The following is a 23,610-nucleotide window of genomic DNA, read 5'->3' as shown; positions in this document are numbered from 1 at the left end:
TGTAGCGCTTTAGTTGAGTATAAACTCAAGTACCGTGCGACGCTCGGTATCCGCGAAACATTAAACCAATTCCTTCGCTTTGCACCAGGGGATTATGGGTATTGAGGTTTAGCGTCACGTTTTTCAGATCCAGCATGGCAGCGAAACAGAAAAGGTCTGTTAATATTTTCTTTATCCTGCGGTGACTGTAATGAGATTTGGCCTGTGTTTTATGTTAATGTTGTAAGTTAAAGTCTTGTCAGTCAGTAGTGAGAATCATTCTGACACGTTGCGGTCGTATCTTAGTGTTAAAAGTGCTAGCATAAAGTGGCCATGCTAACTTGAAAACGGCTTCTACCGTCTAAGTCTTTTTTTTTTCTTCGTGAAAATAAAATAAAAATGTTCACGAGTGTGTTAAGGAGATATTTGCATCTCACTAACAAGTGAACAGCTAAATCTTTATTTTGCTGTCCACCTAACTCCCTTGTTAGTTCACTTAACCACACACACGTTCATCGACTCGCTTCTTCTGAATTGTTGCCTTTCTTATAGGAAACTTGAAGACCTGAGTGTGGATGAGTTCCTGCTGACAGGCTTTGAGTCTGAAGATGAGACTCCCAAACAAAATGGACTCAAGAAAAAGACAGATCAGAACTCTCCAAGCCCTAAGAAGTGAGTCATTTGCTTTGGGAAAATTTAGTGTATTATTTATTGGGGGGCGGGGGCTTTTAGAGGGTGGAAAAAAAAAATCTCTATAAAATGATTGGGGTCATGTCCATTCACCTTTCAGGCTCACCAACTGTCTGCTTAGCTATGATGCTGTTCTTATATATATGTGCTGCTTGTTGTGCAAAAAACAATATCTACAGTACTGTGTAGTTTTTTGAATATTTGTCACAGTTTCATGTTTCAAACGAACCTTAATGTTAGACAAAGATAACTGGAGTAAATACTAAATGCAGTTTTTCAAATCTACCCTGCTCTGTGTGAAAAGTAATTACCACCTAAACCTAATAACTGGTTGTGTCACCCTTGAACTGCAGCAGGCGATAACTGTGATAACTGACTTACTGGCAGTGAGTCTTTCACATCGCTGTGGAGGAATTTAGGCCCACTCTTATTTGATTTTTTTGATTTGATTTTTTTGAATTGCTTTAATCCAGCCACATTGGAGGGTTTTTGAGCATGAACAGTCTGTTAAAGGACATCCCAAAGCATCTCAATCAGATTTAAGTACAGGCTTTGCCTAGGCCACTCCAAAACCTTAGTTTTCGGGGGGGTTTTTTGTTTGTTTTTTTCTTGAGCCATTCAGAGGTGGACTTGCTGTTGTGTTTTGGATCATTGTCCTGCTGCAAAATCCAAGTATGCTTGAGCTTCAGGCCACGAACTGATGGCCGGATATTCTCCTTCAAGATTTTCTGGTAGAGAGCAGAATTCATGGTTCCATCGATTACGGCAAGTTGTCCATATCCTAAAGCAGCCCCAGACCATCACACTACCACCACTGTGTTTGACTGCTGGTGTGATGTTCTTTTATGAAATGCCGTGTTAGTTTTGTGTCAGGTGAAATGTGACTCAAACCTTCAAAAAGTTCAACTTTTGTCTTGTCAGTCCACAGAACATTTTCCCAAAAGTCTTGGGGATCACCAAGGTGTTTTTGGCAAATGTGAGATGAGCCTTTGTGTTGTTTTTTTGTCAAAGTCATTTTTCTCATTGGAACTCTCCCATGGATGGCATTTTTTGCTCAGTCCCTTTTTTGTGACCTCCTGGATGAGTCAATGCACCCTTGGAGTAATTTTGGTAGGCTGGATACTGGCTCTCACTGCGGTTCACTGCAGTCCCAAAGCCTTTGTACCCCTTTCCAGACTGATCGATGTCAGTGACTTTGATTCTCAGCTGTTTCTTTAGATTGTGGCACGATGTGTTTCTTTTTTAGATCTCTTAGGCGACTTCACTTTGTCAGACAGCTTCTAATTAAGTGATTTCTTGATTCAGCGGTTCTGGCAGTAATCGGGCCTGGGTGCGGTTAGTGAAATTGAACTCAGCTTCCAAAAAAATGTGGTTAATCACAGTTAGGGGGTAAATTAGCTTTATACACAGTGTCAGGTTGGTTTGAATAGCTTTTGTCCCCTCATAACAGAAATCATTTTAAAAATTGTATTTTGGATTTACTCAGGTTATCTTTGTCTAATATTAACATTTGTTTGATCTGAAACATTTAATGGTGACAAATATTGCAACAAAATAAGAAATTGGCACTGCAAATGACCTTTTCTGTATTATGTACCATTAGAAATGGCATAAAATGTCTCAAGAGAAGACCTGTAACTCTTTTTTGTATGTACTCTGTATTTATAGAGCTCAAAAGTGTAAAGGTAAGGCCTCTCAGCACAAAGAGCAGCTGTCCAGGTTACAGAGCAAAGATCCCGAGTTCTACAAGTTCCTGCAGGAAAACGACCAGGCGCTTTTAAATTTTGATGACACAGACAGCTCTGAAGATGAAGACGAGCGGGAGTACCACAAACTACCATCTACACTGGAGGTGAGGCAGCTGCTTGTGTTCAGGAGTGAGTTCTTTTGGAAAATGGAGATCCTCGTGCTGCCATGCGTGTGTGTGTTTGTAGGAGGCCAGCTCTGGTGAAGAAGATGATGATGGTGATGAAGAGGGTGCAAAAACATCAAAGAAATCCAAGAAGGCAGCGGATACTGTCAAAGTCACAGACAAAATGATAGAAGAGTGGAAAGCGGCCATGAAGAAAGAACCCACGGCTCATCTCTTCAGAGAAGTCACCCAGGCCTTCAAGGCCGCTGTCGCCACAACGAAGGGTGAAGGGGGCGTTCAGTGTCGATACAAAGTGGCTGACAGCTCAGGTGAGTCCTCGTATCTGTGTTTGTGTATATAGGGCTGGATTGCAGTTTTAATTGAAATTAAGATTAAGGTCGCACAGGCCTAGAGACCGTCAGCGACCATTTGGCAACCAGAAGGTATTTGTAAAAACGAAGATAATCACAGAATATCTCTTACAGCATGCTTAAAATAGTTTGGATTTAATGAGTATTATTAATATTGAAAACATCTTTTTGCTGGAATATGTGTTATATCTTTACTAACCCAGGAGTGACTAAAACTATTTGGCAAGTTTTGCAGAAGGTAATAAGATTTCTGCTGAAGGGTTTTCTTTTATGAAATGGGGCTGTAATGTTATCGCGGGAGGATATCCCGGTGATCGGTGATGAGTCTTTCTCTTTTCTCTGAGGCAAACACATTTATTCCCTTCTATATACGTTCTCTCACATCTCTGATACTACGTTTCCACCGCCGACGTGCTGGTGCTCGTGCCGGTGCTGGTGTCGGTTTCAATGAACCGGAGAAATGCTTAAGAATGGACCCACGTTTCCACCGCAGTTTGTGAACTGGTCCTTTACGTGTAAGTGTGGGCGGGTCCTCGTGTGGACACAGAAGCCGAAGGGCACAAACGGGGGAGAACACGCTGTTGTGCTGCGAACATATTTTACGGTCCAAACAAAACTACTGCAGCATCTGTCAGGGCTTTCAAATTATGCCGGTGCCAGGCGCATTTTCCACCTACTCCACCACTCTGCGCCGTCTACTTTTTAATTTTCCTAAAAAAAAAATTATTTTTTTTTTTTTTGCGCCGTCCGCCGTCACCATTTCCAGCGCTATGTGGATGCACGTGGCAATATTTACATTCTTTCAATCTGAGCCATTCCAGACCAGCTAGCTTGCGGTGCCGGAGTTGAACCCGTTTTTCGGTCGAGCACCGAGTGCGTTCGTGCTGGAAAAAACTCTGAACGTTTCAAACACTGGCACTGGCACCGGCACTGGTCGGTCCAAAAGGGGCTTGAGTCCATGTGTGAGTTCTTATAATGAGACAATGATTGTTCTTCTCTCACTGATAAATGGGGGTGGAAAAGTAGCTGGAAAAGCACAGGAGGGCTCAGCAGGGTTTCAGAGGAGTTTGCAGTTATGATGTATTGACAGCGTGGATTTAACGCAGAACTCTTAATCCCCTGTTAGAAAAACTCAGGTGTTTCTCATAACATTGTTCTTTTTAAAGCCCTTTTATGCACTCCTTTAGATGCTTTTAAGAATCAGCAAATACCCAAAATGTAGTAACATTAAACACCCGCGGCTAAGGTGATGTCCCCATTTTCATATCAATTATTCCACACAGAAACTGGGAAGTCCGATCTCTACCACAGAAAAGAAACTGGCCACAGTTAATCAACACCAAAAAGTCCTCTGGCAGTTCTCAAATCTCTTAATTAAAGATTAAGATTGTTTTTAGAATTGTGTGATTGTGATGATGGTGTCAGATATAATCACATTTTTAATATGCAGTCCTTCTGCTGCACAGTTTATTTATGAAAGATGCAACGTTTTCCACTTGCGCATAAACAGTCTCTTTTTTTTTTTTTCCCTCTCTGCAGTCTTCAATGCTTTGGTCCTGTTCTGTATCAAAGATATCCACGGAGCTCTGCAGAGGATGCTTAACCTGAAGCCAGAGAAAGACCAAAAAAAGTACACAATCCACATTCACTCCTGCTCGTCTCATTTCTTGTTGATCGTGTCGGTTTTTCCGAGGAAAAACTGATAGCTCATTTCTTTGTTTGTCCTCTGTTTGGTTCGCAGGTCAGTGCTTCCTTCATCCAGCCCGAGATGGCAAAAGAATCAGATTGACATAAAGATGTATCTCGGTGGAGTGGTTCAGGTCCGTCTTTGCTTTTCCCCACTTAGATTAAATATATCTACCTCACAGGAATACACGCCCTGTCTATTCCTGTGAGGTAGATATATTAAATAAAGAATGCAGAGATTTATGTTTCTGAAACAGAGCAGTTACTTAATTACAAAGAGCTGAATATCTGCTTTGAGATTATTTCCTTTTCTTCACTGCGTTGCGATAACATCCATGTAATAATTGGTTTCCCACCTGTAGCTGTTATCCAGCCTAACGGAGGCTACAGTCATCAGCGCGGTCCTGAAGCACACCAACCAGCTCATACCGTACTACCTGTGTCTACCCAAACAGTGTCGCCACCTGATTAAGGTGAGACCTGCATCCTAGCCAGATGACATGGAATAAAATATTTCATTATTTATTGGGAAATGGTGTCCTAATGTGTCTTATTTATTAAACCCTTTTCATGTTTTTGGCTCCAGCAACTAATGAAGCAGTGGAGCACAGGGGAGGAGACGAGTCGGGTCCTCGCCTTCCTGGCCCTCAATAAAATCTGCCGGCAGAAGCAGGAAAATTATCTCAACCCTATTCTTAAGGTGAGTTTCATGAGTGTACACAGCAAACCTGTATGTAAAATGAAGGATTAAACTTTCTATTCTTTTATTTAATCCCACAGTCACTTAAAAGCACATCTGGTCTCCACACCCAGATGTTTTTGTTTTTTGTTTTTTTTTAGAACATTTTTCTTTGTCTTTGCAGCAAATGTACATTTCTTATGTACAAAACTGCAAGTTCACGTCTCCCAACGTGCTGCCCATGATCAACTTCATGCAGAGAACTCTAACAGAGATGTACGCGCTGGACACACAGGCCACTTATCAGCACGCCTTCATCTATATCCGACAGCTGGCCATTCACCTCAGAAACGCCATGACCATGAAGAAGAAGGTAGTTCTTTTTTTTTTTTCTTTTTTTTTAAAGATATTATTTTGTAATTATATAAAATTCATGTGTGTTCGTGAAATGCTCGTGCACACAAACAGGGATAAATGACTGGAGCTTAGTTCAGTTTTCAAACACAATGGCACAAAGTTCTCTGATATACAGATGTTGACCTGATAAATGTTTGACCCCCCCCCCCCCCCCCCCCCCCTTCTTTTTCTTTTTTCTTTCATAGGAAACGTATCAGTCAGTTTATAACTGGCAGTATATTCACTGTCTGTACCTGTGGTGTCGGGTCCTCAGCACACTGCACCCCAGTCATGTACTGCAACCTCTGATCTATCCACTCTGCCAAGTCATTATTGGCACCATCAAGTAAGTATACATAAAAATATAAGAAAAATTAGGATTTTAAAAGATTCAAAGCTCAACAGTATTCAAGTAGGCTGTGGTGTTTAACCGATGTTCAATTTGTACTGAGGGGCCCAAAAGCGAGCCAAGAAACCACACACACACATTACATCACCACCATCCTGAACCGTTGGTACAAAACAGAATGGATCCATGCTTTCATGTAGTTTACACTGAGTTCTGGCCCTGTGTTGCAGCAGAAATTGAGACTCATCAGACCAGGCCGTGTTTTTTCTGCTTTATTTTGTCTAATTTTTGTGAGTCTGTGTGAATTGTAGTCTTAGTTTCCTGTTCTTAGCTGACAGGAGTGGTCTTCTGCTGCTTCAGACATGATATTCTGTATACCTTGGTTGTAACGAGTGGTTACTGGAGTTACTGTTGCCTTCCTGTCATCTTAACACACTCTGGTCAGTCTCCTCTGAAAGTGGCAAGACATTTTTGCCCAAAGAACTGCCGGCGCACTGGATAGTTTCTCTTTTTTGGACCAATCCCTGATTGTGCAAGAAAATCCTGGTGGCTCAACAGTTTCTGAAATATATGCAATTGAACAGGTCTAGCTAATGAAGTGGCCAGTGAGTATATATCTTTGGCACTAGGGTAAATCAGTTATTTTATAACATCTATATAGGTGATGATGTTTGTATCCCTGCAGTGTATATTTAAAAATGTATCTGAGATTTTGGATTCAGACTCAGTGTTGTCTTCACCCAAAAGTCATAAATCAGTCATTAGCTCGTAAGAGTTACTTTCCAAAGATGTGTTAGAGAAACATGATGGTGCCATCAGCTTTTATTTATAAATCAGTGGTATAAGTTTGGACTGTATGAAATCACCTCACTGTTGTACCTCTTACCAACAGCAGGTGGAGACATTGATCACTGTTTTGTCTTGCAGACTGGTTCCCACAGCAAGATATTATCCTCTGAGGATGCACTGTTGCAGAGCACTCACCCTGCTGTCTGGCAGCACCAACACGTTTGTGCCCGTTCTGCCTTTCCTTCTGGAGGTAAGACTTCACGTCATCGCCAGTAACCACCATGCACATCTAACAGTGTATCAGTGAGGAGTCGGATTTCCAGTGGCCCAAGTCTCTTGCACCAATACACAGCTCGGAGCCCTCAGATAGTTTGAGATAATCTACAATAAACAGTCCGTTGGCTGACTTTGGTGAAATGGAAACAATGAAAAGGTAGATGTGATGAAATGTTCCGTCGGTGGTTTGCTGCGGAAAAACATCAGTGGCATATGAAATGCATTTTGGTCTCAACGGCCACAACTGTAGGAGCTCAGGAGGAAACATTCAAAGGGTAGAACTGTGAGAGACACCTTTGTTATCAGACCAATCACAGGTCACCAACTGACAACATTTTCTCTGGATCAGGTGCTAGTCACGTGACGGTACAGTGTGTCTTTGTGTGCAAGTTTTTATGCACGCTGTGTGGCTTTGTTGTGGTTTGCTGCAGGAGAAACATGTGCTGGCGACTGGCTAAGCCCGCTGGGAGTGGTCAGCGCATGTCTGTATGTGTTTGTGTGTGCATGCAGCAGTTTGACCGAAGCGATAAAGGCACGGTTGTGGTTTACACTCTGGTCCTAACATGCTGTGCAGACCACATCCTCTCTGCCTATGGCCCACTCCCCACTTCTTTCCCCGTCATACACACATACACTCAGACCCCCCACTCCCTCCCTGCCTCCCTCTAACCCCCAACAGCAAGCTGTGTTTATTTGTGACGCACAATACTTCCTGTGTTTTTTCTCCTTTACTGTTCCCCTTGTTAAAGGCGGGCTGAGGTACGCTGCTACTGTTTTAATTAAAGCAGCAGAAGCAGCCCCTTCCTCCTGTGTGTCTGTGCCTGTGTGTGTGTGTGTGTGTGTGTGTGTGTGTGTGTGTGTGTTCTCGTATCTCCGAGGGGGGTGTATGATTTGGAGCTTCCTGCTTCTGTAGCTGTGTGTGTGTGTGTGTGTGTGTGTGTGTGTGTGTGTGTGTGTGTGTGTGTGTGTGTGTGTGTGTGTGTGTGAGAGAGAGGGAGAGAGAGAGTGCACCAGGGTTGGCCCATGCCTTCCCACTTCCCCTGGCTCCCCCGCAGACCGCCACCACATCCTATGTTTGTACAGACAGCACCGGCCAGGAGCGTTGCTCTGCTTCGCACACAGCGAGCATTAACGACCACACACACATGCACAGAGATACAGGGAGTCAGAAATAGCTTGATACACAAATACAAGACAGAAATTCACTTGCGCACTGTGGGCAGATGTGAAAGCTAAAGCTTGTAGACAACTAGCCCACACGTTGGCTAGAATGTACTTTCACAGACTAAGATAGAAATGTGTCATCTCAGTAGCACTGCAGTATTTAAAACGAGCTGCGCCGACTGATAATTGTCAAAACACTTTCAGCATCCCGCAGAAAAAATATTTTCTTTGGCTGTGATGTCTTTGAAGAGTTGAATGTGGATTTATTAAAATAGAGAAAATCAAATTTAGGGCATTAACCTCTAGAAGCAGTGCCAAATATCAATGTACGGTCACGGGAAAAAGTTTCCACAGGACTCTGTGCAGTCTGGGGAAAACTAAGTGCACCCCATGATTCAGTAACTTCTAGAAGCACCTTAAACATGAAGTAATCATTTTCTATGTGACTTAATCAGTGTCTCACATCATTGTAGAGGAATTTTGGCCCACTTTTTTTTTTTTTTTTTTTTTTTTTTTTAAATGCACAGCTCTTAAACAGCATTTCAGTCAGGTTGAGGTCTGGACTTTGACTGGGCCATTGCAGCTCCTTGATTCTTTTCTTTATCAACCATTCTTAGTAGATTTGCTCATGTGCTTGGGATCATTGTCCTGTTGCATTAGCTTTAGCTATCAGACAGACGGCCTCACGTTCGACTCTAGAATAATTTGGTATTCTAGAGCAGTTCATGGTCGTCTCAGTGACCGCAAGGTGTCCAAGTCCTGTGGCTGCAAAATCATCACCCCTCCATCACCGTGCTTGACAGTTGCTGAGGTGATTTTTGCTGATATGCTTTTTTTAATGCTTCTCTAAGATCACTGTTGATGTCTTTTGTCTTTGGCATTGTGCTAACACACACACACCCAAATGCTCCAGACCAGCAAACTGCCAAAACTTGTGGTTTTCTAGAGGTGCTCACACTTTGATGATCAGTAATTCAAGTGCATTTGATTAGCAGCACCTGGCTGCTACCTACCCTCTTAATTCCTGTGGAAGCAGTAAGTGTGTGCTTAGTTTTTCACAGGACTGCATACAGTCATGTAATCATTTCTGATGTCTTTATGTGACTGTATTAATAAACATATTTATAAGTTCTTTGGTTTATTGCATAGTTGTGTTAGTTCTGACGCTTGTAGGACCAGCCTGTGTTATTCATTTCTTCAGTAATGGGAGTGTCTTGATTGGATAATTGAGTAAACAGGTGGCTGTTTCTTATACCAAAATCGATGTCCTTTCTGATAATGCAAACAATAAGAATGACAGACGATGATTAAAAAGAACATGTTTTGTATTTGTTTTAGAGTGCATGTATTAGTCTGTTCTTTAAGAGATGGTATGTGTTACACTGTATGAGTAAGATCAGAGTTCATTGTTTGTGCCACTCTTTCAAAGATCTTCCAGCAAATTGATTTCAACAAGAAACCCGGACGAATGAGTAAGAAACCCATCAACTTTGCAGTCATCCTGAAGCTTAACAAGATCAACCTGATGGAGAAGGCCTACAAGGTAAGTATTCCTGTAAGCACTGTGTTACAGCTGGGAACAGCGTATATAGCGGTTCCTGCCAGTTGTGTCTTTAGTGCGCTCGGAAGGAGCAGCTCATCGAGTCTTAGTTATTTTCGTATTACTCTGTGACAGAGTGTGTGTGGATTGAGGGCAGCGCTGAAAGTCAGAGCTCTCAGTCTGACCCTGAGTCGCCTTGCTCAGTGCTGTAGCCAAGAGGATTGCGGCTCTCTGGGATTACCACCCCCCACCCCGCTAGGACAGTTTTCACTGCTGTCACCTGGGCAACTGCCGTGAATCCCTGCCGAATTAACACACGGCAGACAACAAACAATAACAAACAGATCTGCCTGAATCAGAACATTTCTCCGTCCACACGGGCTCCAGAAGTTTAATTTCACAATGAGAGGCAGCTGGACTTCTAGTCCTGTAGATGACTTGTTCACTTATTCTAGCAAAGTATACCTTTATTAAAGGTTCAATTGTACTTGGCACAAAGTAGGTCAGTTGGCATCACTTTAATTTTTAGGGGCCACAGAGAGCTTTCAGTAACGTGATTGGTCAACTCAGGTTGCTTTTATGAGGTTTCCCATTCTTTTAGTCTTTGTTGATAGAGAATATAACAGAAATCTAGATGCTTGTAATGCAAAATTAAATTTACTATCCGGTTACTTTCACGTAGTGCCTCTGTGGTGTAGCGGTTAACACATTTGCCTCACGTGTGACATTTCCCCTGTTCAAGACCAGGAGGAGACCCTGCCTCAGGGGTCATGTGATCTGTTACTGTCATGCGTGACTGCTCTTCAGCCAAGTTTTCAAAGGCTGCCTTCAGGATGTTGATGCTACGCTGTAATCATTTTCAGTGATTTGTTTTTTTTTCTTAGGGTGGCATCCTGGCTAGTCATGTTACTTTTTTAGTGTATTACCTAAAAGGTAATTATTTTATCTCTAGTTTATAAGCCAGAGGTGACAGGTAAACCGATAGGCTAATGTTTGGTTTATAGTGCTGCATTGTATGTAGGGCAAGGCTAAATAACCTGTGCTGACATTCACCCTTCCCAGAAAAAAAACCGCATGTGTTAGAGAGACAGACCTCAACAACTGTGATAGGTGTGTGTGTGTGTGTGTGTGTGTAATATACTTTGCAACCAGACTATATTGATTAGCACAATATTGTGCAAATGTATTAGGCAGTAATTGCATCTTGCTTGCTCATTATGTCAGTGTAGACGTGCTGTTTCTTGTTCCTACAGTATTGGAGAATCTTGCTGTCTGTTGTCTTTTAGGACGGGATGATTGACCAGCTGTACGACCTGATACTAGAGTACTTCCACACTCAGGCCAGCTCCATCGGGTTCCCTGAGCTCGCCCTGCCCACCATTATTCAGGTGAGGCAACCTTTAAAGTGAACTGAGAGTAGACTGTGGTCTTTTTTTAGAAATAGGAAATTAAATTTAAGCCAAATGCGATTGTTTGAGTTTAGTATAATAAATGAATAATGTTCCCAGTTTGTCACCTGAATATATGATTCAGGACCTGCTAAACTGAACCAGCTTCCCTCAGGGGAAACAATTAAAAAAAACACTTCTGCTCTGCCTGAATGCATCACATGGACAGACAGGATCATCCTTTTTGCCTGTTCTTACTTTCTCCTGCACCTCCTCCGTGTCCCTGCAGCTGAAAGCATTCCTGAAGGAATGCAAAGTGGCCAATTACTCCAAGCCGGTGCGCCAGCTGTTGGAGAAGATACAGGAGAACAGCAGCCACATCACAGGACGGAGACAGAAGGCCACATTTGGAGTGGCCGATGGCACCGCTGTGGTGAGTGGATCTGGTCTGGCCCTTCTGTTTCCTAATGTTAAGCTTTTGCAAACCTTAAACTTAGAAAATTAGTGCACTGCAGAATAACATCAAATCAAAAAAAATGTTTAAAATAAAATTTAAGTAGGTTTAAATGTTGAAACTACTCCAGCGCATTTAAACATGAAGGTAACTAACAAAATACAAACAAAGCAGTCACTTACAGATGGACAGAAGACAGAAAAAAAGGCTTTTTTACTGTTTGACCCATAAATCCTGTATGCGTTCATCTGCTTTGTGATTACAGAAGACAATTTTTTTTAGCTATGTTATGTATAGTACTGTGCAAAAATCTTGAGCCGCCCTTCATTTCTTTATCTTCTGCTTCCAAGGAGGCAGACTCTGTCATTTTGTTAGTGGTCTTCAGCAGTAGTTCTCCAGACTTTCTGAAGGTTTTTCAGTTTTTTTCTTTTGCACATTTGCAAAGAATTTTCAGTCCAGTCCATGTATCTGACCTTTTTTTTATTTGTTTGTTTAGTGAACATTGATCTATGAATCATCAATCATCAAGGTTAAAAAAAAGCAACTAATTCAAGGGATTAACCAGTGTTGTCTACACATAACATATATTTAGACACTTTGTTGCTAGCAGCCTGTCACTAAAACACAATTCCCCCCCCCCCCCGTTTCTTTAGTCAAAACTATTTTAAAAATAATGCCAAAGATGACACAGTTTGTCAGGCATAAAAAAAAAATTGTATTTTTGCACAAACAAGGTGATTCCCAAAGAACTGTTAGCTGAAAACTTGGCATATGTCAGCATTGTGTGCAGGGTGTCCTTAAATAAATTTGTGGAAACTGGACAAGTAGAGGACAAAAGAAGAAGTGGCAGACCTGAAAAATTATCAAGAGCAGATGAACAGCATAGTCATGGCCTTAAGAAATAGGAAAAAATCCAGCAAAGTCCTGACACAGCACCTGAAGGATGCATCTGACCCTTCAGCGGATCCAGCCACTGTTCACTGAAGCCTCATCAGAAATGATCTCAGTGGAGGGGTGGCTGTCAAGAAGCCCTTCTTAAGGAAGGGAAACAGGAGAAAAGGCTGAGATATGCCAAATTACACAGTTTGGACTGAAAATCAGTGACAACAGGTATGGAGGAGTGATGAATCCAAACTTGAAAATTTTGGTTCAGTTCATCATCAGTATGAGGGGGTCAAGAGAGAGGTACAACAGTGAGTGTCTGCAGCCATCTGTAAAACACGGTGGCGGCTCTGTCATGGTTTGGGGCTGCATTTCAGTCAGTAGTGTTGGGGCAGTGTGGGATCATATTGACAAAGAACAGAACAAAAAGCTGCCAACATCCAAAGAAGAGCTTTGAATGTCCTTCAGAAGCCTGGAGAACTATTCCTGAAGACTATTTAAAGAAATGACAAGAACGCTGCCTCAGAGAGTTCAGGCTGTGTTGAAGAATAAAGGTGGTCACACCAAATATTATCTATCAAGCTCTTTAGACTTGGACAAACTAAATATTCTGTATTTCCATGAATGTTTTGCTTATTTGTGTGTTTCAATAAATCACTGCACCTATTTCCCATTTTCCTGCAAAATACAAAGAAATGAGGGGTGGCTCAAGATTTGTGCTCAGTACTGTAGTGTGCCATATAATGTACAACATGACTTTAGATAAAATAAATTACAGCCCGTATAGGTAATAATTATTGGTTCTTATAACTATATGTTTAATGATTTACCATATCATGTTCAACATTAACTCTTCCTATTGAAAGCGCCACTTATTCAAAACTGTCCATACAAGTTTGTGTGTTTTTGGTAAATGTAAGTTTTTTTGTTACGGCACACGTGGGGATTCGTTTTTATCATCAGCGTTTAAATTTGTCACGTCTTCAGTCGTGATTCATAGGTGGTGTTTTGGCAAAAACAGAGCAGAGATCTCCAGTTGCAGAGTAAAAATAGCTTTTTACTTTCCTTTTGGATCGTTTCCAGTTAAGCTACGTGCTGCAGGCCATCGAACAACTGACCATCTACTGCCACAGGCAGAAGCTCATAATGGAGAACACCATTCTGTATAAACCCTAAACTCAGCTAAGAATGACCCTGTGCTTACTCCAAGGTATAGACACTGGGAGGTCTCAGTAGGCCAGTTATACACAAGATGGAGTTACCTGCAGTGCTTCACTGTCTGTGTGCTCTGCTAAATGAGAATATAGTCATACGTCTTGTTTCCCACCCAATGAACTCTGTCTCCAATATTCACACCACACACATTTCCTAAAAGTGGACATATTACTACCTGTCTTTTCCAGCTCCATGGTTTTATTCTGGAATGTATTAGAGTAGATTTATATGATTTATAGCTCAAAGCAATTCTTATTTGTCTTATGCTGGGCCTCAGTTCATCCCCTCTCTGAAACAAGCCTCCCACCCTCATATAGGGACATTACATTTGGCTTTTCTGCACCTTTCACTTCATTCTGCTCACCGTAGACGTGCTACATCCCAAACAAGAGCTCGGGTCTCAGGAAGTTAAGCCAACATTCTTCTGATTGGCTGCCACAGGCAAATTGGGGTGGGGGGGGGGGGGGGGGGGTGCTGTGTGCCTGATGTCATGTGGATAGCAGTTAGTGTGTTTTTATTTTGCCTTCACACCTAAACAGAAAAATGAATACAGTCAGGGGTTACAGTGGGATTCAGCAGGTGAGGGAGCCCTAAGACTGATTGTAGTGGCTCAGTGGGGAAAGAATCACAGCTCAGTCGTTTCTACTGAGAGCTCCAGTAAATTTTCTTTGTGTACAGGTTGTGATCAACTGACCTGTGCTGCTGCTGGTTTCCTGCTCTTTGTGGATTTACACAGCTGAATTCAACAAGATGTGACCCAGTGTTTCACAAGCTATCTTAGCTGATTTCATTCCCTACACTAACACTATAATGTTTTTACTGTCTTTGTACTAGACTGTATACAGTTGGTATGAAGGTGGAATTCAGTGAATGAATCTAAGCATTGTCAGCTTAAATTCAAGTTCCTCTCTGCTACACTTGATGTAACCTAACACAGACCATGAACACCACAGCGCTGTGCACCGGTCCAGCACAGAGCTTTGCTGTAAATTCACCACAGTACGACAAGCTGACCTGTTTATCCTGCATTAAACTGCCCAGTATTTGAATAACACAAAGTTAGTATACCTCAGTTTGTTTGCAGGATGTTTCACAATATGAAAATGCATAACTTTGCATCATACACAGATCCAAGATCAGATTTAAAAATGAGGACATTACATGTAAGCTTTAAATTTCTTGTTTATTAAACACCACTGAGCAGTACTTACCTTTAAATATAACCTCTCCTCTTCCTGTCTTTATTACATCTTTCTCCATCTCTGAGTGAACTTCTCTCATCCTTTTCTCTCCCTGCAAATACAGCAGCTGTATGGGTTGGCTGTAGCAGCTCACCTGCTAATCAGAAGTTTGGTGGTTCAATCCCTGGCTGCTCTAGTCTGCATATGCAAGATACTGAACCCCAAGTTGCTCTCCAATGCAAAGTATGAGTGTGTGTTAATGTTAGATAGAAAGGTGCTTGTATGAATGTGTGTGAATGAGGTATGTTGTATAAAGTGCTTTGAGTGCTCGGAGTAGAGTAGAAAAGTGCTCTATGAGAACCGGTCCATTTACTTTTAGCTAGCAGACGCACTGTGTGACAAACTGCACACAAACAGTTTGTGTGTTTGCTGATATTTGTTGAGCTGATAGAAATTACCTGCCGCTTAAAAAAAACATTTCTCCCTTTATGCTCGTTCCTGTTCTATAGCGCTAGCTAGCTGCTATTGCCCAACAACCACAACTTATGGACATCTGCACCAAATGCTGTTTTGGAGCGCTATAAACATGTGATAAACCCCAGTGATGGAGGATATACCAGTAGGATTGTCTTTTATGTGTTAGCGTTCCCTCCATTTAGGCTCAAATTGGTTTGATGTTTGACGGTGCGCAGCGCTGGGAAATAAAAACTTCTGTTTTGAAGACCTAAGAAGGAGGAGCAGGACGTACAGATATTTATGTAAAAATGTAGAAAGTAAAAAGTCAGAAAAATAAATACTCACGTTCTACTTAAGTGCAGTAACAAAGTATTCAGACTTTGTTACGTCCCGCCTCTCCAGTCCACATGTACTTATACAGCTCTTTTTTATACATTAAAGCACTTTATCTACCTCATATCCACCAGCACTTTAGAGTCACTGATTAACTCAACGTGCATGTTTGTGGATTTTGGATCCACCACAAAGAGAAACAAGTGTGCACGAAAAGCACAATCGATGGCTGCAATGAACAGTTGTAATTGTTTTTAACACTCTTTTTCACTTCACTGCAAAGAAGTTCTTAGTCTATTATAACTTCTGTCTTCTCTAAGCTAAAGGACCACCGACTGCATCAAGAGTAGCCTCATTACTGGTTGTTCCACGTGGCTCTAGAACACGTAGACACGGGCTCTCCAGAGCTCTGTGTAGCATCTATAGATCACCATTCAGTGCTATCCCAGGCACTTTGGATAACTGTGGTGGAGCTGCCGTAAGACTAAAGAATTTGCCTTGTCAAAAGCAGTGCTGGCAGCATGGATGGGCTGTCTCTTTCTGTCATCATAGCATTAAACATACAATGTGCAGTTCTCCAATCTCGAAGCGTGTCTGTGACAACTGCATAGTCATAAGTGCAGTCACGCTCTCATGCAGAAGGAGCTCATATTGCGAGATTTTCTTTCAGTGAAATGAGTGCTCACATGATTGAAAAGCTTCACGGGGAGACTTTTGGTGAAGTCGGATCCTTCGTGGGACAAATATTCCCCAGACTAGAAAGCTCTGGCTCAAATGACGCTCGTAATTTCAGTGCCCAGTGTGGCAGCAGAGGCAGGGTTCAGCTTTGAGTATAAAAATATCAAATATGAAAAATTCTCAGTCTGAGGGAAAGATTGCCTCTGCAGAAAATCTAGCTTGATGCATTTGATTACGCCCAAGGAGGCTCCGAGCTTAAGTTTGTATTTGCCTGTATAGATACAGTGACGGTGCGGTATTAGTGAGAAGTGACCATACAGTCAGCGTTTCTTTTCTGTCCACACCCTCAGAAATGCACAGTCGTCTCCGTTTATTTGTTGTGATTTGAGTATTTTTTGAAAATGTAACACTTTTAAAAAATGTCTCATTATCATTAAAACATGAAAATTAAAAAACGGTTGAAATGACAGAATTTTTATGATCCTGTTGTCAAATTGACAAACAACCAAGTCTAATGTAACCTCTGCTGGGTGTGTGTGCCTCAGTGTGTGTGTTCAGTTGCTCTCTAGTTATGTCACCTGTATTTATTTTTTATGTGAAGTTTCTACTGATGAATATTTAAGAGCATTTAAAGATGAAATTGAAGCGGAGGGTTTTAGTCTGTAATTTAGCTGATGAGATGGTGTGTGTGTGTGTGTGTGTGCGCGCGCACACACACACACACACACACACACCCACCCAGAAATGTGTGTTTATAAAGTATGGCAGACAACGCGGCACGGTGCCAGCGCCTGTCGCCACCGCTCTGCGCTCAGTGGAGGCTGTCGCAATGGCATTGACTCCCTGGCATGGAGACAGCGGTAGAGGTGTCACCGCAGGCGAAGGAGAGGGGACAGCCCTGCTGCTGCCGCTGTGGAAAGGCCACGGCCCCCCTCCGGCCACCAGCCCCCTACTGACATGTCACCCAAACTGAGAGCTAGCCTAATTAATGATGCCCTGCCTCCATCCAGGTCACACTCTGCTGTCGCTCGCCTTTCTCTCATCTGAAAATATTTAGTTTGTTTGTTTGACTGAATTCAGAAGTAATGTTTTCTTCCTCCCGTCTTCCTGTGCGTGCATGTCGCTCCGTCTTAATAGCTGCACTGCAAATTGTGGTAAATGTGTTAGGCCAGCGGGTACAAGAGGCCACGGTCTGTTCGCTCTATTGGATTTGTTGGTCAGATAATGTGATTGGTCCTAATCAATATCATCCAGAGAGACCTTTAGGGGGCTGAAGAAGATCTCCTCTTTCAGGCTTCTTCAATCCGTCTGTTTTCTGCATCCGCTGACTTTCATCGCTCTTTTCTTTCTCCTAGTCAGCTGGAAGTGTAGGTGGGATTGAAAGCTGCATGTTGTAATACTAAACTGCTGAAGGGCTTGTCTAAACAGATTCTAGGGGTGAAAAAAACACCTGTGTATTTATGCTTATTAGGACAGCGATTTACATTTTCTTTCACTCGGTACACATACCTGTCCTGTCCACACCTGTGTGCACACATTCTGCTTCTAACATGTGTTCTCTGTCAGGCGGCTTGGGAGAAGCAGATCCAGGAGGAGGGGACCCCCCTGAGCAAATATTACAGCCAGTGGAGGAAGCTGAGAGAGAAGGAGATCCAGCTGGAGATTTCTGGCAAGGAAAGGGTAATTATCAAACCAAAAAACCTGCCAGTGTTCGCCTTGCTCAGTCATTATGAGTCACTTCTGGCGTTTTCATTCATGAATGTTCACGTTACCCAGAAGAATTGCTCCGTTACGTAAATCTTGCAACATTTAGTGGCAGGAAAATTGTTTTGTTTCATGATTGAGGCTGTCAGAAAGCATACATGCGTGTAAGCCCTGCTCTTTGTGTGTGTGTGTGTGTGTGTGTGTGTGTGTGTGTGTGTGTGTCACATAAAGATGGAGGATCTGGACCTCCCTGAGATCAAACGGAAGAAGATTGAAGAGAAGAAGGCTGAGGACAAAAAGGAGTTCAAGGATCTGTTCCAGTCTGACAGCGACTCAGATGGAGATGATGCAGGACTCAAAATCAAAGGTGAGCTACCCCTCCAGTCTCTCCTCCCACCCCCCCACCCCCCTTCTACATTTGAATCCTGCCTGCAAAGGATGCAATTTGTGGACTTGGTGCAGGTTATGATATTGTACCTGACTTGGCCTCTAGGGGGCCGCATTTTGTTACAGCAGTGCAAAAGCAAAGTTGAGGTGATGACAGTTCAGTGTTTTTAATTTTTTCCTGCTGTTACCTGTTTGTGTGATGTCTCAAAGATTTGGCTACATGAAGCAGATCACCTGCAGAGCCGTTTGTCACAAGGTTCTGAGATATTAAAACAGCCACAGAGGCTGTTTCTGTGGAAACGAAAAATTAAATCCCAAATCAAACTGAAGAGAAAATCTCTTGCTTATCAGGGACTTTGCTTCTCTCTCTCCACCAAGAGGAGCCGTCAGCTCATTCATCCTTTAACCCCCCCATTTGTCTCGTCCGCTGTGGGTCGTCCGCAGGTCACAGGCAGCTGCAGCCTCAATTTTATAGCTTTGCACTCGGACACGCTCCAAACAGGAAAAAAGCCCCTCCGCAAGGTCGCTGAGGAAAGGAGCAGGCGGCAGGGGATTTTTTTATTTTTTTTTTTTTAATGCATCTGGACTTCATTGTGGGAGAGTCCCCACAAACGGATGGGCAGCTGCCGGCAAGCATCCCCCCAGTCCTCCTCCTCTTTCGTTCGTCCTTCCTCCACCCCTCCACACGCACGAACTAACCCTACCCACCTCCACCCCAACAGGAAGTACAGGCTTGGATCCCAGCGGGGGTTCCTAATTCAAACCAGCCCACTGGAACAGCCAGCGGTGGCCTCACTCACTCCTCTCTCCCTTTTTTCTCTCTTTCATTTTACCTCTCTCTCTCTCGCTCTCTCTTTCTGGCTCTGTAGACTCCAACCAGCTGCCCCCGCATATCCTCGCAACACGTGCGCACACACACCCACACACTCACACTCAGAGACACATCTCGAAGATAGCACACAAATGCACACCCACCACCTCGTCGTCCAGTCTCGAAGAGCCAAAAGCTTTCAGGCAGCTCACCAAAGCTCTCTGTGGTCTCACACACTCCCGGAAAGAGGGGGAGTGCAAGAAGAAGGGGCTGATGATTAAGATTGGTGTGTATGTGTGTGTCTGCCTGTGTGTGTTTCTCTGTGCGTGGTGGTAATAAATCATCCAGGTCATTTGGGGGCAACCTCAAAGGTACAGCTGAAATCTGTGAGCACCATGTGAGCAACAAAGAATGGGAGAGAGCGAGAGCGCGTTTGTCATGTTAAATTCAGCTGGGAAAGTACCTGATGTTTAATAGACATTGTTTATGTGTGTGTGTGTGTGTGTGTGTGTGTGTGTGTCACAAAGTAAACAGCTCTGTTTTGCTTCTGTCTCTGCCGTCAGCTTCTCATCACACCTCAACTTCAAAGCACATGGACCCTAGCTGTCCCTTTGGCTAGGCAACACACACACAGAGTACTCTGAGAATAGCACACCTTAATTTCAGAAAAAAATCCCAACTTCTCTCCAGAACACACAGACACACACACACCAACTCTGCCATTATCGTGGAAGCTGTGGAACCTGCCTGCTATCTCCATTTGCTATATTTAGGCCGTGAGCATAAGATGTCTGAAATTGCCGGTAGTAAACTGTCATGGGTGTTTGTGCAGCAGCAGCAGCGGCGGCGCCTGTAATCGACTCTCAGTTCCATCTCAGGAGGAAATAGACACTTCCAGCTGCCTCTGATACCTGGCCCACATATCCACGTCTCCAAAGTCATCAGACGTCAGCGATGCACCAGTGCAAACTTAGGAATGTCTGAAGAAAGTAACACTAGACAAATTTCAGTGCGCTGTAATGTTTTTTACCGTCTCCCCTCAGGTAAGAAGAGCAGCCGTGCGTCAGATGACGAGGAGGAGGAGGAGGATGATTTTGAAGATCTGTCTGACCTCAGTGATGATGAGGGAATGGAGGAAGAAGACTTAGGTCAGTACTTAAAATTTACAGTTTTGAGACATTTTAAGGTCCTAATTTTCCTGCATTTATTCATTTACTGTTCAGAAGAGGCTGCAGTTCTATTAATACCCAATACTATGAGTGCAGAGTCAGTAATATGGAAGCTGGCAGGTACTGATTGTCTCTAGATAATACAAAAATAACAGATACAACAAATTAGATTGTAATAATTATTTCATCCTTTTTGTAGTAGGTTTTCAAGCCTAAACTGCCACATATTGCCAGATTTAGGCCGTGACATTCTGACCTTTTTGCTTTTTTTATTTTATTTTTTGGTTTAATTCTAAAAGACTTTAGAATTTATATATTATGTATAAATGAACAGAACTGGAAAAATTTGTTACACTTAACATTAATTTAAGGGATGCCAATCTACCCCAAATTTATGATTTCTGAATTATACACTTATCTGTGTATAGCTTTGAGAAATGGTTGTATACCATACTTTAACATAGTAGTCACCAGATGGAACAACTCCTGTGGCCACTCATTAACGGATCCTGGAGTATAAACAGATCATGAATGGCATGTTGCAATAATAGAAAATACACTATATTGCCAACAGTATTCACTTGACTGGCTTCACAGGCATGTGAACTTGAGTGACTTCCCATTCTAATCCATAGGGTTTAATATGATGTTGCCCCACCCTTTGCAGCTTTAACAGCTTCAACTCTTCTGGGAAGGCTTTCCACAAGGTTTAGGAGTGTGTTTATGGGAATTTTTGACCATTCTTCCAGAAGTGCATTCGTGAGATCAGACAGTGATGTTGGAGGAGAAGGTCTGGCTCACAGTCTCTGCTCTAATTCACCCCAAAGGTGTTCTGTAAGGTTGAAGTCAGGACTCTGTGCAGGCCAGTCAAGTTCTTCCACACCAAACTTGCTCATCCATGTCTTTATGGTCCTTTCTTTGTGCACTGGTGCGCAGTCATGCTGGAACAGGAAGAGGCCATCCCCAAACTGTTCCAACTGTTCCCCCCCACCACCACCAAACTTTACACTTGGTGCAATGCAGTCAGACAAGTACCGTTCTCCTGGCAACCACAAAGCCCAGACTCATCCATCAGATTGCCAGATGGAGAAGTGTGATTCGTCACTCCAGAGAACACGTCTCCTCTGCTCTAGAGTCCAGTGGCAACACTTTGCATTGCGCTTAGTGATGGAAGGCTTGGATGCAGCTGCTCAGCCATGTAAAACCAGTTCCATGAAGCTCTCTACACACTGTTCTTGAGCTAATCTGAAGGCCACATAAAGTTTGGAGGTCTGTAGTGATCGACTCTGCAGAAAGTTTGTGAGCTCTGTGCACTTTAGACCTCAGCATCTGCTGACCTCGCTCTGTGATTTTTACACGGCCTACCACTTCATGGCTGAGTTGCTGTCATTCCCAATCACTTCCACTTTGTTATAATACCACTAACAGTTGACTGTTGAATATTTAGTAGTGAGGAAATTTTACGATTGGACGTGTTGCACAGGTATCATCCTATCACGGTACCCACCTGAATTCACTGAGTTCCTGAGAGCGACCCATTCTTTCACAAGTGTTTGTAGAAGCAGTCTGCATGCCTAGCTGCTTGGTTTTATACACCTGTGGCCATGGAAGTGATTGGAACACCTGAATTCAATGATTTGGATGGTGAATGAATACTTTTGGCAATATAGTATATATGTGATTAGAAGATGTTCCATTTGTTAAAAATGCTCTTCTGCATTTGATAACGTTCACATAAAACACTTGATACCTGCGAGGTTTCTGATGTGGCTGAGCATGAATTTTAAGTGCTTCCTGTCTATTTTCCAGATGATGATGATGGTGGTGAAGAGGAAGGAGATAAAAAGGCTTCCAAGGCTCCTCAGCCACTGTCCTCCTCTGCTCTGATTAAGCTGGCTGAAGGAGAAGATGATGTAATTGAGGACCTGGAGCTGTCTGATGACGACTGAGGGTCCATAGTAGCAGTCAATATTTACAATATTTCTGGATCTTATGCTACTGTCTGTTGAATTTTCTGTTTCCTCATATGTACAGTACAGAGAAGTTTAATTTTATTAAACACTGAACCTGTTTTAAAAAAAAAAGAATCCTGCATGTTTGTCCTTGAATTTTTCTTGTTTTTAAGGTGCTAATTGAAGCGTGTATGTGCATGTTAATGCACAAGTGCACCTGAAACGAGTAATTTGTGTACATGTGCACACCTGTAGGCACCCCCAGGCTTTGTCAGAATGGGCTGTTTGGAAGGAGCTATGAGGCTGGCTGAGCCGGGACCAGCCAGGCAGGGCCGGCCAAGAGGAGTGGGTACAAAGAGGCGGGTGTTCAGCCCTGAGGCAGCAGCGCGGTGCCAGGCTGGCAGGGTGGTGTCTGATGCTGTGCCAAGACTCTCTGCCCAGGTGGTAGAGCAGCAACACAGGCTGGTCTGTTTCCTTGCCAACTCCTCACCCACCCCCTGCCCAGACCACTGTCTTTTCTGCCTGTGTACGCACATGCTCAAACACGACCGTCCTACTCCAACTTCTCCCCCTTTTCTTTCTGGCCTTCACTGCACTTTACACCAGAATTCACAGCTAAACTGATGGTGATTCTGGCCTTTATTACGAGGACATTCGCGCCTCACATTCACTGGCGTACAGTGAGGCAGGTGAGTTGCGAGCCGTGGTGTGAAATCCTACAGCTGCAGATTTGATTTGAGCAACGCCTGCGCGTCGTCACATTTCCTCTGCGGTAGTTTTGAGTGAATTCAGAACCTCCTGGTGCAGAGGCCCGCCTAAAGCGAGGGGAAGTCCCAGCAGAGTGTGAAGAGCGTACTGCTTTGAAGGAGGAAGGCAAGTGTGAGTGAAGGCTGCTCCTGGTTCTGTTCCTGTGTGTGAGTATATGAGGAGGGTCAGGTTTACCCCCACAGGCAGGGAGGCCTTGGCCTGCGGCTGAACCTCACACTCCGACAGCTGGTGTTGACCCGAACTGTGCCCCCATGGGTCACCTCACCTTTTTTTATACACACACACACACACAGAGCCTGCTGCACATTTTTTACAAAGAACCACAAACACCTGAGGAGGAAAGGACAAACACTAGAGAAAGACAGGCTTGCTTTAGGATTTATTTCACCTCTGCGGTGAATAGAAAAATAGGATGAAGACAAACTTTCGAAGGGAAATCTAGAGACCATTTAATTTGTTTG

General features: G+C 43.2%; 1 protein-coding gene across 1 annotated transcript; it reads left to right on the top strand.

Moving 5' to 3' along the window:
* The first annotated feature begins 67 nt into the window (after window positions 1-67).
* noc2l (NOC2-like nucleolar associated transcriptional repressor) lies at window positions 68-22,493 on the top strand. Its single transcript, XM_030733016.1, has 18 exons — window positions 68-154; window positions 532-651; window positions 2,338-2,521; window positions 2,604-2,850; window positions 4,432-4,522; window positions 4,634-4,712; window positions 4,941-5,051; window positions 5,165-5,278; window positions 5,442-5,630; window positions 5,860-5,999; window positions 6,930-7,041; window positions 9,661-9,774; window positions 11,058-11,159; window positions 11,449-11,592; window positions 17,925-18,038; window positions 18,294-18,429; window positions 20,304-20,408; window positions 22,239-22,493. Exons 1-18 carry the CDS (start codon window positions 135-137, stop codon window positions 22,376-22,378), a joined length of 2,262 nt encoding a protein of 753 aa, XP_030588876.1. The 5' UTR covers window positions 68-134; the 3' UTR covers window positions 22,379-22,493.
* The last annotated feature ends 1,117 nt before the right edge of the window (window positions 22,494-23,610 follow it).

This window comes from Archocentrus centrarchus, chromosome 7, assembly GCF_007364275.1.
Source record: "Archocentrus centrarchus isolate MPI-CPG fArcCen1 chromosome 7, fArcCen1, whole genome shotgun sequence".
NCBI lineage: Eukaryota > Metazoa > Chordata > Actinopteri > Cichliformes > Cichlidae > Archocentrus > Archocentrus centrarchus.
Note: the sequence above shows the minus strand (reverse complement) of the source record. Positions and strands in the feature narration are given on the sequence as shown.

Bases quoted from the DNA above. Each gene is read 5' to 3' on its own strand.
- noc2l (XM_030733016.1), top strand. From the start codon at position 135: ATGGCAGCGAAACAGAAAAG. The intron at 652-2,337 runs GTGAGTCATTTG...CTGTATTTATAG, and splicing joins AACTCTCCAAGCCCTAAGAA to AGCTCAAAAGTGTAAAGGTA. The intron at 7,042-9,660 runs GTAAGACTTCAC...ACTCTTTCAAAG, and splicing joins TTCTGCCTTTCCTTCTGGAG to ATCTTCCAGCAAATTGATTT.